The sequence below is a fragment of the Mucor mucedo genome (genome assembly GCF_025094135.1).
Source record: "Mucor mucedo strain NRRL 3635 chromosome Unknown EV154scaffold_28, whole genome shotgun sequence".
Taxonomy (NCBI): Eukaryota; Fungi; Mucoromycota; class Mucoromycetes; order Mucorales; family Mucoraceae; genus Mucor; species Mucor mucedo.
Window position 1 is genome coordinate 1 of NW_026252312.1, and position 15,002 is coordinate 15,002.

A 15,002-nucleotide genomic window follows, 5' to 3' on the forward strand; every position below is an offset into this window, starting at 1 on the left:
AAAAAAATGTTATGAAAAAATGAGAAAATGTTATGAGAAAAAAAAAATGTTATGAAAAAAAAAGTCACAACATATTATCTCATAACATTATCTCATAACATTTTTTTTTCTCATAACATTTTCTCATAACATTTTTTTTTCTCATAACATTTTCTCATTACATTTTCTCATAACATTTTTTTTTTCTCATAACATTTTTTTTTCCTCATAACATTTTTTTTTTCTTATAACATTTTTTTTTTCTCATAACATTATCTCTCATAACATTATCTCTCATAACATTATCTCATAATCCTGTGCGAACTCTTCTGACGTGAAAACGAACTTTGGGTGCCACCAAAGCGAATTTGGGTGATTTACAAAAAACGAACTTTGACCAATCAAAAAGCGAACTTTGGGCTGCGACAAAAGCGAATTTATGAAATTGGAAAACGAACTTTGGGGGTGGAGCCGCTGTATACGACTACAAAGCTTATTCTGGGATTCATGTTCCTCAATCTGCATATCTGTATTTATGATTACTATTTTGAAAGGGAATTGAGATATTTAAGACGAGGTTTTTGAAATTTGTCTTTATCAGCATGGAAGGCTACAGATTCATGAACGCACTCGAAAAATATTATCACAACAATTTATCCCCAATTACCTTTTTTTTTATAACTGTAATTGAGACAAGGTATATGCCTATTTAATATATTTTCCATTCATCAAAGGTCAATCTTAAGTTTGCTGTCAATAAGAGGCGTCAAACCCCGCTAAATGAAGCGACAGTGTTAGTAGTTTTTTTTAAATAAAAATAATTGTTTTTTCCATGAATAATATTTCTGCGTTCCTAGAATGGTCCAAAGAGAAAGGGATCGTGTCTAATGCCTCTGTCAAAGAAACAAAGTATGCAGGTTATGGTCTGTTTTCAACACGAGACGCCACAGACGACAGCGAACCTTTTGTTTCCATTCCTTACGATTTGATCTTGACAGCATCGAAAGCCATGACTGATGCCCAGTTTGCTCAGGCCATCGCTCGAACCACGGAACAAGACATCACGTCATTTGCTACTGAAAATGAACGTCTTATTTTATGCTTGTTCTTAATTTACTGCTCCTTTTTCAACACAAATACGCCATGGCAGCCTTACATGGCCATTCTTCCTTCCATCGACTTGTTTAAACAATCCCACATCCTTTTTAACCCGGACCTTGTATCCGGAACAACCTTAGAGACATCTATCCGTACCAAACTGTCTAGCCTGAAACGTGAATATGACAGCCTAACTCATGCCGATGACTGGTTATCCGATATCCAATTTGACATGTATGTGTGGGCTAATTGTGTCTTTTGGTCGCGCGTGGTAGGTATTGGAGAAGATCAAGAACATGCAACGTCCAGCAGCATGGCCCTGATTCCATTTTTCGATTTTGCCAATCATTCATCCGAGAGTCCCAATATACGTTGGCAGCTGACTGACAAGGGTATGGATCTTGTACCTTTTACATCGATTCAGACTGGAGAAGAACTTTTGCTATCGTACGGCTCCAAATCCAATCAAGAATTACTCTTCTTGCACGGGTTTTGTATCCCCCAGAATACCGAGCCGTTTCCTGTCTCGATTCCTTTACTCCCATTTTTTAACCCTGTGGAAGAAAACTTGGCAAAGATTCGTTGGTTAAAACAAGTGGGTGTGAAGCCCGCATTGACGCTGCTGCCACATTCAAAAGAAGATGCGTTTTTGGAACGGGATTCGATGACGACCATGTATCTTGTCGTTTTAGATGAGGAAAGTGGGCTGGAGATTTCGTCATCTGCGAGCGAGAATGATGAGGAAATTGTGTTGTCGCTAGCAGGGGATGCCGTGGATTCTTTAAATGCATTAGATGCCAAGGTGAAACAAATGGATCTGTTTCCTATCCTTCAATTAAGAGTGATTGTACTCTTACAAGATGCTTTAGAATACCATGTTACGTTGATTGATACACCTTCCTCTACAGACTCTAGCGCATTAGCTCAACAAGCTTCTATTTATCGATCTGAAGAAGCCGCGACTCTTAAAGCCACCTTGGATCAATTAACGATTTTAAGAGACCAGTTAATGCAACATCCTACCGTCCTGTCTTATTTACAAAATGCATAACAGATAAACAATAAAATTTAAAAAAAAAAATTATTTATTCGGAAGGTTTATAAAATCCAACCTTCTTCCAATATTTTAAATACTGAACGAAATTATCTTGGAATGTCGGTGCTTTCAACAAGACGGTTGCTATGTTACATGTATTCTCTGTATTCCATCTAATGTCCACTGTCTTTTCAAAAGCGTTTTCATAAAAAGGAAGCAGCTTGTATGCAGGGTTCTCTGGGCTGGATCTCAAGGCGTCGACCCATACAGCGGGGGAAACCACATCGAATGGTCCACAGGATGCATTGATGAAGGCAAGCGTTTCGGACCATGACCGAGACTCGGGATGTACGATATGAAAAATACCTTCATGAGCCTTGTATACCGTTTGAGACACTGTCTTCATCATGATTTGGACAATGGCTTCACCGGCCATATCCACAGGTAGGAAATCCACCACCGTGTTCAAACTAGGCATCTACATTTTTATTTTTATTTTTACCCGCTTTGTTAATAAAGAAGAGAGATAGGGAGATGTGAAAGCCTAATTTTTATTTTTGTTTACCTTTTTCATACATGAAGCACCACCAATAATTGTTAAAGGATACATTTCACTCGTATTCCAAGCTCCTGTAGTGCTATCACCACATAATTGTGATACGCGGTGAATAAAACAAGGCATACCTAAATTTGGTTACTTCGTTTAGTTTTTTTTTTTTTTTTTTTTTTTTTTTTTTAAACTTACTTTTACGTTCCACCAAAAAGTGAAATAATTGTTCCACAATAAACTTTGATTGAGCATAACCCATTGGTAAAGCCACACGGGGATCCGACAACATGGGCAACTCCGGTACATGGTTACCATCAAAAGCGCCTGTAGCACTCACGCTGGACACAAAATGCAAATGGATAGGGTTATCTGTTCTATGACAAAATTTGACCAGATGATACAATCCTCGGATACATTCGTCATCATAGTATGAGACCGGATGATGGAAATCCATTAACCAAGCACAATGCTGAACCATCGTCACTTCACTTTTCAAGCGTTCATAAAGCGCAGGATCGAACCCAAGGTGATCTTTGTTTAGTTGCATAGGTAAAGCCTCGACACGCGTCAACAAGTCAGGGTGTGTATAATCTCGTTTTTGAAAGGATTCAAGGATACGATCCATCAAGTTGGTTTGACTACCGCGAACAAGGGCATAGATTTTCTTGATGTTGGGATTGTTTAATAATTTGAGAAGGATAGCGGCGCCTAAAGAACCTGTAGCCCCCGTAAGCAAAACAACATGCTCTCCCTCATTTCCATACTCTGTCATACGTACGGGTTCCAAATCAGCAGATGCAAATTTGAGGTATTTATGAAGGATATCGCTTGTTTTTGCATAATCAAACTCCTTGCTAATAGACGTTGTTCCTTTTTCGAAGAACTGGATCATTTGAGATAGACTAGAATAGCGGTATAAAAAGTCTTGTGGTACAGATTGAATTGTAGCCGAAAGCTGGTTTCGCAGTTTGATGGCAAGAAGCGAATCCAAGCCTTGTTTAAATAACGAAAGTTCCTTTTCTAATAATGTGCCGGGCAAGACTTTTGAGACGGCTTGGTGTACTTTGACCTCGATTGTTTGATCACCCACCACTAATTCATTTTCAATCACTTGTTGTGCTACGAGACTGGTGTACATGGCGGTCACCTCCTTTTGGAATGCTTGAATCGCTCGGTTTCTGGAAACCGTTCCTTTATCTGTGATCGGTAGCTGTCTTGAAAGTGGGATGATCTTGACCATTTCAGGCAAGAGGATACTATGCTGGGGTGCGATTTTATTTGCCTTTCGAACCGATTCATGCACTACACACAACAAAATTGATTTTTTTTTGGTTTAGAATGTATAAAGAATAAATAAGTATGTGTGTGTGCTTTTTTTACCGCTTTCATAAATATCATCAAGACAAAGTTGTTTTACTGCTTCTACATCCAGTTGAATTAAAGCAGCGGTACAGATCTCATTTGCGCCAATGACAGTACAATGAGATACCAAAGGGTTTGATTTGATGATGTCTTCGATCGGTAAGGGATTTGTTTTTTCCCCATTTGACCTATTACATAACATAAATAAATAAAAAAACACATTATGTAAACAATGACTTTACATGATTAAGATATCATCTGCACGGCCTACATAGCGATAACCACCTTTGACTTCTTTACTAGCAATAAATAAATCTTTGGTTGCAAAATCTCCATTGGGTCGATTGGCGACACCTGTTGCAAGAAAAGGGGAGCCTGCCCTGACAATTTGTTGATACTTGTCACCGTCGAAATGTTCCAAAAATATTTGTTTGTCCGAGTCTTCCAAAAAGAAATAAGTATTACTGTCTCTTCGATTTAGACTAAAGTCGGACATCATCATGTAGCAGCATTCTAAATAACAAAAAAAGAGACCGTTCAGTGATTGTTACCCTTTAGAAAAAAAAAAGTGACCAGTTCTTATAATGCAGGTTTTTTTTTTTGTTTTTGTTTTTTTTTTTTTTTACCTGACATGGCATACAGGACACCAAAATTTAACTTGTGCTTTAAAAAATACGCGTCTTGTTCATTAGGTGTAGGAGCACCTCCCGATCTAAACAAAAAAAAGTAAGTAAGACTACTTTTGTTTGTTATGTAGATGTAACGTGGGGTGGATGAACTTACAGGATTAATCTCAAATTTTGAAATAATTGAACGTCGCCGGTTTCCTTCATATAATGCAACATTTGGTTGATAAAGTAAGGTGGTGCATTTAACCGTGTGATCTTTTCTTTCTTCATGACACGGATGACATCCTTAGAGGAAGGGGGAAATTGATGTAGATAGTAAATAGAAGCTCCTTCCATTGCAATTTGGAAATTACTGATATGACCAAACATATGAAACCTAAGTTCAACACAATATATCAGCCATGGCAAAAAGGTACCTGGTCTATGAGATAAAACTTACAGTGGGGTAATACCAATCAAGATATCTTGGCCCGTCTCCATAAGATGTCCAAGACCTTGTTTGGAAAGATTGTACTCGTACGATTGAATTGTGTACAAATGAAACCTGTTGCTCCAACGAATGGCTTTCGGAAAAGAAGTTGTTCCTGAACTATATGAAAGATATAAACGCGTAAAACGTTTTTAGTTTTCATAAACCTTTTTTTTTTTTTTTTTTTTTTTTTTTTTGAAAAACTCTGTTTAATTCCTTTTTACCTATGCACAATCAAATTTGTTTTATCTAGATCCTCACTTGTGAATTTCGAATCCAACAACGTATCTACATCCCGATGAAGCGGTGCACTCTTAAGCTCCTGGAAGTTCATGGGCGGTGTTTGTACAGACTGAACCCCAGGCATGTCCCTCTGAAGACTTTCCTTAACGTCTGTATAAAGAGGGCCGTAGACAAAGGCGTCTGCATTGACTTGGTTTAACAAGTTTTGCACGGATTCCGGTGTATTACGCACGGAAACCACGAGAAGAGGAATTCGAAGTTTGAACAAGGCGAGCATCAGAATAAGATAGGTGACCGAGTAATCCTCCATAAGAGCAATGGTAGAAGCAGTATGCAAACGATCGTGTAATACACAAGCCAAATTTGTAGCAATTCGATCGGTCTCTCCGTAGGTTAATGTCTCGACCTGAATGTCATGGTGAGGGGTCATGACCTCATAACGTATATAGATATTATCCGAGAACTTTTTGGCTTGCGTTTGAAAGAAATTGATAAAGGAGTTGAATTCTTGTACTGGGAACTTGGATTCATGAACAATACGAATATCATCAAAGGAAACTGTCATCTTGGATTGTAGTGAGAAAAGAGAGAGAGAGAGAGAGAGAGAAAGAGGTGAATGCTTCTTTTTCTTGGTTGGTTTATATATAAAAATTTTGTATGCTTGGCAAAATGCTACACTTCTATGGTCGGTCAATGAACGCACACATGGGTGAGATGTTCGGCGGGGGTCATGAATTAGGAAATAAAAAGGAAAGGGGTTACACATAAACCTGTCACTTTTTCTTTATGTTTGTCTTTACACACCCCCATATATATCTGTTTACCCGGGGTTTGGGGTCACCTTTGTTTATTTTTAGGGTGGCAGTAAACTGTGTAACCGATAAAGCCTAACCAATGTTTGTAAACGTTGATGATTTTCCATATATGTATTATATATAAAAAAAGATTCATCTAGAATGAAGGATTATGATAAGAAATTCAATCTTTTTTCAACAAATTTTGCACACACACGAAAAAAAATATATTTTATGCGCGACATACTTAAGAAAAAGTGATTTACCGATTATGTTTAAATATCGATTACTTGCATGCATCATTTTCAATTTTCAAAAAAAAACACAGACGCGTTTGGTAGACAAAAGCTTAAAACAGCGGATGCATAGATTCGATTGACCAAACAAATAAATGATTCCTGAGGGGAGTTTTTTTCTGTGCTTGCAGCACATGTGCATATATTTTTAAATGCGCATATAGACACTGATGAAGGTAATGAAATTAGTTTTTATTCAAGTATCAATGGAATCATAAAAGAATCCAGAGCCCAAGCCAGGAGGTACGGGCGGCACGTCGATACTACCGTGCGGAATCTCGACACGATCACCAGCGATTTGCAGCAACTTGACCTTGACCCCGACCTCTGTCAATGTGTGGAACAATTCGGCCGTCTCCTTACTGGTAAAGCGTTTATCCAAAAGCATACTAAACCCGTCTTTCCATTCCGCAGCCTGAGTAGCACTAGAGCAATAGAATTCGGCCATCGTCATGTTCTTATCTGTATACAACGCAAATGCCAAATTTGGATTTTGGGGCGGGGCCATGAATTCCGTACTTGTATGAAAGATTTGGGAGTTGGACATGTTCAAGCCTGCACTGGACATTTTTCGAATCGATCGAATTTCGCTGACCGAACTCAAATCGATGCGATGGGGTAACTTTTCATAACTTTTGAGAACGGGTGCAATCTTTTCAGAGAAATCGCCGTACAGGATCGATTTTTTGGATCGACTTAGTTTATAATAACGCCATCGTTTACTACTACTGCTGGAGGTGTGGGTAGGGGTGGTGGGGGATATGATACCCAGGGGAGAGTTATTCCCACTGCCACTGTTGTTGTTGTTGTTGCTGTTATTGGTGGGATTGGGGGAAAGCGGGTTCGCGTTGTTGTTACCCGTCATGACTGACATTCTTTGATTGGAAGCTAATGGGCAGGGAAACCATGCTCCTTCTAGTAAACAACTGATGCGCTGTTTTTTTAAAAACTCGTAGGATTGTTTCGATAATCTTGTACGTAGATTACTATAAGAGAAGGATTTAACAAAAATCAGGTTTTTTATCAACTGAGAAAAAAAAAATTATTACCTGATGGCGTCTCTTCCTAGTAAATCATCCGCCCATTCTAATTCTTTTAGTCGTCTGTCTCGAATCACTTGATAAGGTGTATTAAACATATTTCGATCGAATTCGACAATATCTTTGGTAGAGGCAAATGCAGACCGTAACTGACTTCGAACAAGAGCAGACACTTTGGAAAAATCAAAAGTGGTAGCTTCCATGTCGCGAAAGATGCGGAAATAGGTCTGTAACGTTGTTGAATGAACATGATTGAAACTTAATAGAAGAGGTTGAAATTCGGCAATGGTATCTATGGATGAAAATAAAGGTATGAGTGAAATGAGGGGACATAACAGGTGTATATAGAGGATAAACTTTACTGGTGGATGTGATATTCCACAGACTGCATAATAAGTCTGTCACTTCAATACTTGCTTTTGCAAAAGGACATCTTTTACCTTCGGGTCGATGTAGTTGTTCAGAAATCAGCTACAATGCAAAACATTAACAAAACAAAATTAAAAAAAGCACTATAGGGGTTTATTATGGAAATGATGAATGAGCTTACTTTGGCAAATAAATCCTTGTTTTGGATCACAAATAAGTGCATTTCCTCTAACCCAAACACACCCGTTCTACCAAATTCACGTTGTGGAACTTCTGACTAGAGTTACAAAGTAATATGTTATATAGAAAAAAAAAAAAAAAAGAAAAAAAAAGAAGAAGAAAAAAAAAAAAAAGAAAAGCGTTAGATTTTGAAAATTGATTGAAAAAATAGCGGCAACTTTACAGTAAAGCCAAGCTTTTTCCATTTTTTGTTTCCGGGTATATCAATTTGATCGACATGAGCGGCATCCCAAATATCATTGAGCATATTGATATGGCGAGGATTATGCATTGACACTGCTGTGCCGTGTCGCATACTAATGTTTTGAATAAATACCGCCTGGTACTCTAAAATCATCAATTTAAGTTCATCTGAAGGATGGTTATTCATCAGTCTCTATTATTTTATGTGTGTGTGTGTGTGTGTGTGTATATGTCAGTCAGTCACCATATGTATGTATACGTGAAATGACTTACCAGTATATTTTTTTTAAGGTTTGAATTGTCATAGGCACTGGACAGGATACTTCTGTACTCATCCGTGACGTATTTCATCATGGCAGTTAACAGCGACATGCTTGTGATAGATAACAAGTACTCTTGGCTGACTAGACGATCGACCAGAGTAGGGATCAAGGTAGTTTCACTTTCGATGGCTTTTTGGATCGTGTTATAGCCATAGCAAGTGACACCTGTATTTTCATTGTTTGCAGAAATCAATTTCAGCAAGATGGCAATAGCAGGTCTAGCAATGGTCGCTAGTTGTTCATTCACTGCCACATGAGCTACCCTTGCCACAAACTCATCATCTAGATTCTCCCAGCCTGAATTATGTTCCATGAGTGACAAGAAGGAATTCAAGGCATACGCGAGCGTGTTGCCTGTTGAGTTTTTGATGATATCACAGAGGGACTCTAGTCCGCCTCTTTCTAAAAACTCGGTGGCGAATTCCTTTTCCTGATTACAAAAAGAAAGGGGTTTCTTTAGCTAATGGCTATAAAATGACATGTGTTTATTACTTTCAGATATCCTTGCAGGGAAAAGGTGGCGAGTTTCAAAGACTTGTCATCTTTGGCTGACATGACATGGTTGGAATTCTCAGAGAGGCTGAATCCAGAAGAAAGTCTCTTCACTGCTTCTTGTGCTGAAGGTCTTGAGTCCATATCGTAAGACATTTTAGTACAGAAAAACGAAAAAAAAAAAAAATTAATTTCGAACAAATTGAAACGAGGACGATTATTTTAAAAATAAGCTTTTACAGCCACGTGATTCCCCCGAAATAGTGTCTGTGGGGTAACACACTGTCCTTTTCTAAATGTAATTTATCACAATAAGCTTTTTATTTAATATGCATTTCTTTTTATCCAATTGTTTAATAAACCATTTGTCATAGCCACCATCACCATGCAAAAAGTCTTTACGTAACTATATTAAAATCACGTGTGTGCTCGGTGTTTGTATTCTTTTTTTTTTTTTCTTCCTTTTAAAAAAATTATCTTGATTTTTTATATTTTTTTTTTCTAGATATCTCTTTTGAACACATTATAACAGTAGGGGCAATGACAACGATTCTGCTTGATTCCGAATATTCTGATGAGCTCACACACATGAATGAAGACTCGTTTTATGAGTATGAGGGGTTTGGAATGGATGATCTTTATCCTAATCAAGTCAAGCTGAATAGTGAGCAAGATTTAGAGAGTTGTCGAGCGTCTGATTCTAGTGAGGAAGAAGAGTATGATTACAAGCCGAATGCACCACCCCCGTCACCACAAGACACTTCCATGTTGGACATGTTCTTTTCACAGAAGCTGGCTTCTTCACTAGAGTGTCTAGTGAAGAAGGAGCCCTTTGACCATGCACAATTGCTACGCAGAACCATGAATCAACCCCAGGGAAGAGGAATCTGTAAGAGGAATCTGAAGCGATCGTCATATACCTTGCAAACAAACTCACTGCCGTGGTCAACTTCAAGATCCCACAAGACATACTCGATGGTTGACCAAGCTGAAAAATTAAAAAAGGCCCTTCAAAAGCATTTAATGGATGAAGAAACCTCTGTCATGATTGATGAACTCAAAGATATGGGTTTATAAAAAAAATTCACTCTCACTTTTTTTTTTATTTAAAAAAAAAATACCCTTCTTTTTTAATAAAAGGTTTTTCCTTTTCTGTACATACACCCGCAAAGCTCTTTTTATATGTGTATATATATATATAATCTAATTGAACAGCAGATCAAGGAACACACTTTAATTCGAAACAAGCAGATATTACAATGTACTCATTCACGAGTTATAAAAAGAAAAATCAGCTGCTGTTTAGTCCACTCAACTGAGGGAAACACATGCTTTTTTATTTTTAAAATTATCTTCTTTTACGACAACATTCGGTAAAGATATCAAAGAGCAAGGCCACAATATAGCCTATAAATGCAACCCAACCAAAAAAGAGGCTGACATCGTAAAACTGACAAAATTTGCTTCCATCCGTGCAGCGAAACATGACGACCTCTACAATGACACCCACGCCCCACATGGCAACCATGAAAAAATCAATCAAAAATAAGGCAGGTCTGTTGATTTGGGATTTTTTAGCCACTCGTCTGTAAAAGTAATGAAGTACGAGAAAACACGACCAAAGAATCGATAAGGCAGCCTATTTTTAAAGAGTTAGAAATATCTTTTTCATGTGTGTGTGTTATGCAAAGAAACTCACCACTGCGAATAGATAGTAGAAGCACCCAGACGAGTAAAATGGGACTTGCTGTCCAGAAAACTAAATACATGAAAAGTCAGTTACTTTTTTTCTTCTTGAATTCGATATAAAAATAGGTTACAGGTCTGGCACCAGCAGCAAAACCTAGATGACCCACGCTCGCCCACAATAAAATAAATCGAATCCAGAAAAGACCTTGATGAGGCGGCTGGTATGTTTCTCCATTCCATGGCTTTGGGCCCACACTAGGTTTTGCATTTTCGTGCGTAGCCACAGGTGTATACTGATGCTCTTGATTGGCATAAGGAGTGCCAGTGAATTTGTAAGCACTCTGCTGCTGCGGCTGCGGCTGCGGTTGCTGGTGGAGAGGTGGTGCATCTGTAGTGTGAATGGGTTCAGGCATGGGTGCTGTGTATTCTGTCTTGTTGGACTCTTCCCATGCATTATTGTAACCTGTTGAACTCATGGGAGGTAGATCATTTTCGTACGCATTTCCAAAACGAGGTCCTTGTGATTGATTATGTTGAGCAAATGGATTTGACATTGTGTAACATTTATGGAAAAAAAGAATAAGAACAAGATGAAATTATATATATTTAAAAAAAAAGAGAGAAAGGGTTTTAAACTTGTCACATTGCTCCGATGACATACAACTGACACTCTATTTGGAACATTTTTTATTTTTATTTTATCATTGTTTCTTCTTTAATCTATATTTTTTTTTAAATATATATATAAAATGGTGGTAAACGCATTTGTACTACAAAAAAAGTATCCCGCCTTTCAAGTCAATGATATCAATGGCTTAATCGACAAATTCCAGTAAAATCAGAATCCTATTGTTTGTTTACTTTTTTTTTTTTGACATTTTATTTTATCATTAGAGAATGTGATCTTGATGCAGACGGTTTATTGGATGGAAGAGAAATCCAACAAGCCTGTAAAGATACTGGTTACAGTGACAATTACGATGAAATTCGTGCTAATCTAAAACAAGTCGCCTCTAGTGCCACTGGTAAAATTGATGTCGAAGAATTCATTGATGTAAGCGTTTTGCATATAAAAAAAAAAAAAAAAAACGGAGTTTTAATTTGTGGAACCAAACCAGCTTGCCAACAGGCTGAAAGAGGGTCGAAATAAAGACGCTTTCAACGTACACCAACATAAAATACAAGTCCATGGCTCAAAAGGCGATGCCACACATACAATCAATGAAGATGAGCGCACTGAATTTACGCGTCATATCAATGATACCATGTCAATGGATCCAGACGTAGGTTATCGCTTACCGATCCCCACCAACACCATGCAATTGTTTGATGAGTGTAGAGATGGTTTAATTCTTTGTAAACTCATTAATGATGCCGTACCAGATACCATTGATGAACGTGTGCTCAATGTCAAGAAAAAGATGAATAACTTTCAAATGGTGGAGAATAACAACATTGTTATTAACTCTGCAAAAGCCATTGGTTGTTCCGTTGTCAATATTGGTCCTGAAGATATCATTGAAGCCAATGAATACTTGATCTTGGGACTAATTTGGCAAATTATTAAACGCGGTCTTTTAAACAAGATTACAATTCAACAGCATCCAGAACTCTATCGTTTATTGGAGCAAGACGAGACTTTGGAAGGCTTTTTAAAGCTACCACCCGATGTCATCTTACTACGATGGTTTAATTATCACCTCAAGGCAGCCAACTGGGGACGTACCGTCAATAATTTCAGCCAGGACATTGCTGATGGAGAAAATTACACTGTCCTGCTTAACCAAATCAAGCCTGAATACTGCTCAAGAGATCCCTTGCAAGAACCCGATTTGATGAAAAGAGCTGAAATGGTCCTTTCTAACGCAGAGAAAATTGGTTGTCGTAAATATCTGACACCTAAGGCCATGGTGTCTGGTAACCCCAAATTGAATTTAGCCTTTGTGGCTCATTTGTTTAATACACATCCCGGTCTGGATCCATTAACAGAGGAAGAGGCGCCCGAGATTGAACCCTTTGATGCCGAGGGTGAACGTGAAGCACGTATGTTCACACTCTGGTTGAACAGTCTCAACGTAGAGCCCGGTGTCTATGACCTGTTTGAGGATCTTAAAGATGGCCTAATTCTTTTACAAGCCTTTGATAAAGTTGTGCCAGGTATCGTTCAATGGCGTATGGTCAGTAAAAAGCAGCCCCTTTCTCGATTCAAGCAATTGGAAAACTGTAATTATGCAGTACATCTGGGACAAGATAATGGGTTTTCGTTGGTAGGTATTCAAGGCTCGGATATCGTGGATGAGGTAAAGACCTTGACCTTGGCTTTGGTTTGGCAATTGATGCGGGAAAACATTGTTCGTACTTTGCAATCACTCAGTGAAGGTGGTCGAGCTGTCACAGACATGGATATGGTCAAATGGGCCAATGAAATGGCTCAGAGAGGTGGTAAGCAGACAAAGATGTCGTCCTTTAGAGATCCTTCGCTTCGTTCAGGTGTCTTTTTCTTGGACGTCTTAAATGGTATGAAACCTGGCATTGTCGATGCTGCTCATGCTACAGCTGGCAACACAGGTAAGAATAGAACATACATTTTATATTCTGTAGTATACTCATTCTTCCGCACATAAAATAGATGAGGATGCGTTTAATAATGCTCGTTTGGCTATATCCATTGCGCGTAAATTGGGTGCTACAATTTTCCTTGTTCCAGAAGATATTGTTGAAGTTCGAGCCAAAATGGTAAATATTTACAAAATAAATACCCCATCCATGATATACTATCCATGATATACTAAAAGAATTCTTTGTAGAATCTCACCTTTGTAGGAAGTTTAATGGTTGTGGAGCGACAAATGAAACGCAATGCATAATTTAATTACAATTAAAACGGAGTAGTTCTAATTGAATAAATACAGAGGGAAAACAAAGCTTTATTATTATTATCATTGTTGTTGTTATTGTTGTGTGGATGGTGGCGGGTGGGAATATCTCAGATGGCTCACAAAGCTTTCTTTGGATTTGTATGTACATTGGCAAGATGTACAGTGATTGTCGGGATTGTCTGGATCAGGCACAATGTCCAAAGGAGCTTTGCGGGTCCTCATAGTAAAGCCTTTTACAGGTCTGGAATAAATATTGTGTATCATGCGCAAGTGGTGTTGATATTGTAACCTTGTGTCATAAGTACGACAACAAGTGGCGCAATACAAATTAGGGTCATGTAAATTAGGAATATCTATCTGTTGTTGTCTCTGAATGAATTGATCCAAATCATTTTGAGTACGGGGTCGTTTATAGGGTTCTACGTCTATGCCATAGCTGTAATGGAGATGTTGAAGGAAAGCATGACGGCTTACAAAGGTCTTACCACATGCATCACAGTGATTCTTTTCGTTAAATACATCCGGCTTAGTATTTTCATGTACTGATACAATGTGACTATAGACTGTGATATTATGTTTAAGAAAGAGATGGCTGCGGTAAAGTGGGCGCGAGTCAAAGCACAAGCAGCATGGTTTACAGTGATTGTCTGGGTCCATTACATTGGGTGGTACATCAGAGTAGTCTGGGAAGGAAGGGCCTTGGATTTTGTGATCATGTTTTAAATGGGACACAAATCGAATTTTGCTCTCGTAATGTATTTGGCAGGTCTCGCAGTAGAAATCTGGGCCTTCAAGACAAGGTAGAAATCTTTTGAGGTTGATGTTAAGGTCCATATGATGGTATCTTATCCAGTGCTTATCCATTTTGTAAGTTGGTATATTGGATAAACATAATGTACATGGGGCTTCGGGCTTGCCTGCTTTTACGAATAAAAACTTTAATTACCCCTCAACTCAATACATGTGTGAAGAATAGATCGTTACCAATTTTCCATTGACGCATTGTCATTTGTGTCTGTTTCGAATTGGCAGACACTTTTTCTGATTTGGACCTGTTAGTTGATCTTTTTTTTGATTTTGGGATGGGAGGCATAGTTGTGGAATGATAAATTAGAATTAGAAAAGAAAGGGACAACAAGCTACTGCCAACTTTCACGATTTTTTATTTTTTTTATTTTAGACAGATGTCGTTGTCACGTGAACTTTTCAAATGTCCTACGCTACACGCCTCTGTCTAAACTCTATATTTTTACATTCGTTTGCTAAAGGCTATTTTCATTAGTAAACTCGAAGGGGTTTAAAATTAATAGCCATAATTTTGGGCAGCATCT

At 38.1% G+C, this 15,002-nt stretch overlaps 6 protein-coding genes across 6 annotated transcripts; 2 read left to right on the top strand and 4 right to left on the bottom strand.

Moving 5' to 3' along the window:
* The first annotated feature begins 786 nt into the window (after positions 1-786).
* On the top strand, positions 787-2,183 carry EV154DRAFT_502920 (uncharacterized protein). The gene has a single exon (XM_051600843.1). It carries the CDS (start codon positions 812-814, stop codon positions 2,126-2,128), a length of 1,317 nt encoding a protein of 438 aa, XP_051459400.1. The 5' UTR covers positions 787-811; the 3' UTR covers positions 2,129-2,183.
* Positions 2,163-5,931, bottom strand: EV154DRAFT_417656 (uncharacterized protein; the record flags this gene model as incomplete). Its single annotated transcript, XM_051595803.1, has 9 exons — positions 2,163-2,591; positions 2,679-2,797; positions 2,859-3,965; positions 4,044-4,213; positions 4,268-4,538; positions 4,652-4,737; positions 4,809-5,030; positions 5,094-5,243; positions 5,348-5,931. The coding sequence occupies 9 exons, from the start codon at positions 5,929-5,931 to the stop codon at positions 2,163-2,165; spliced, it is 3,138 nt and encodes a 1,045-aa protein (XP_051459401.1).
* Positions 5,932-6,628: 697 nt separating this feature from the next.
* On the bottom strand, positions 6,629-9,269 carry EV154DRAFT_461560 (ELMO/CED-12 family-domain-containing protein). Its single transcript, XM_051597555.1, has 7 exons — positions 9,104-9,269; positions 8,562-9,041; positions 8,269-8,481; positions 8,047-8,142; positions 7,859-7,967; positions 7,506-7,788; positions 6,629-7,442 (listed from the first exon to the last, which is right to left on the bottom strand). The coding sequence occupies exons 1-7, from the start codon at positions 9,257-9,259 to the stop codon at positions 6,653-6,655; spliced, it is 2,127 nt and encodes a 708-aa protein (XP_051459402.1). The 5' UTR covers positions 9,260-9,269; the 3' UTR covers positions 6,629-6,652.
* Positions 9,270-10,316: 1,047 nt separating this feature from the next.
* On the bottom strand, positions 10,317-11,346 carry EV154DRAFT_584260 (uncharacterized protein; the record flags this gene model as incomplete). The annotated part of the gene is made up of 3 exons (XM_051606729.1): positions 10,317-10,742; positions 10,803-10,804; positions 10,887-11,346. The coding sequence occupies 3 exons, from the start codon at positions 11,344-11,346 to the stop codon at positions 10,452-10,454; spliced, it is 753 nt and encodes a 250-aa protein (XP_051459403.1). The 3' UTR covers positions 10,317-10,451.
* A 110-nt stretch (positions 11,347-11,456) lies between these two features.
* On the top strand, positions 11,457-13,720 carry EV154DRAFT_601131 (fimbrin). Its single transcript, XM_051607212.1, has 5 exons — positions 11,457-11,624; positions 11,687-11,846; positions 11,911-13,360; positions 13,422-13,528; positions 13,600-13,720. Exons 1-5 carry the CDS (start codon positions 11,542-11,544, stop codon positions 13,657-13,659), a joined length of 1,860 nt encoding a protein of 619 aa, XP_051459404.1. The 5' UTR covers positions 11,457-11,541; the 3' UTR covers positions 13,660-13,720.
* Positions 13,721-14,800, bottom strand: EV154DRAFT_502933 (uncharacterized protein). The gene has a single exon (XM_051600844.1). It carries the CDS (start codon positions 14,533-14,535, stop codon positions 13,744-13,746), a length of 792 nt encoding a protein of 263 aa, XP_051459405.1. The 5' UTR covers positions 14,536-14,800; the 3' UTR covers positions 13,721-13,743.
* Positions 14,801-15,002: the final 202 nt, after the last annotated feature.

Excerpts from the sequence above, each read along its gene's own strand:
- EV154DRAFT_502920 (XM_051600843.1), top strand. The coding sequence starts at position 812 with ATGAATAATATTTCTGCGTTCCTAGAATGGTCCAAAGAGAAAGGGATC.
- EV154DRAFT_461560 (XM_051597555.1), bottom strand. The coding sequence starts at position 9,259 with ATGTCTTACGATATGGACTCAAGACCTTCAGCACAAGAAGCAGTGAAG. Across the intron at positions 7,968-8,046 it reads ACAAGGATTTATTTGCCAAA|CTGATTTCTGAACAACTACA; the intron begins GTAAGCTCATTC and ends TTTGCATTGTAG. Across the intron at positions 7,789-7,858 it reads GTGGAATATCACATCCACCA|ATACCATTGCCGAATTTCAA; the intron begins GTAAAGTTTATC and ends TTTCATCCATAG.
- EV154DRAFT_601131 (XM_051607212.1), top strand. The coding sequence starts at position 11,542 with ATGGTGGTAAACGCATTTGTACTACAAAAAAAGTATCCCGCCTTTCAA. Across the intron at positions 11,847-11,910 it reads ATGTCGAAGAATTCATTGAT|CTTGCCAACAGGCTGAAAGA; the intron begins GTAAGCGTTTTG and ends GAACCAAACCAG. Across the intron at positions 13,529-13,599 it reads TTGAAGTTCGAGCCAAAATG|AATCTCACCTTTGTAGGAAG; the intron begins GTAAATATTTAC and ends AATTCTTTGTAG.
- EV154DRAFT_502933 (XM_051600844.1), bottom strand. The coding sequence starts at position 14,535 with ATGGATAAGCACTGGATAAGATACCATCATATGGACCTTAACATCAAC.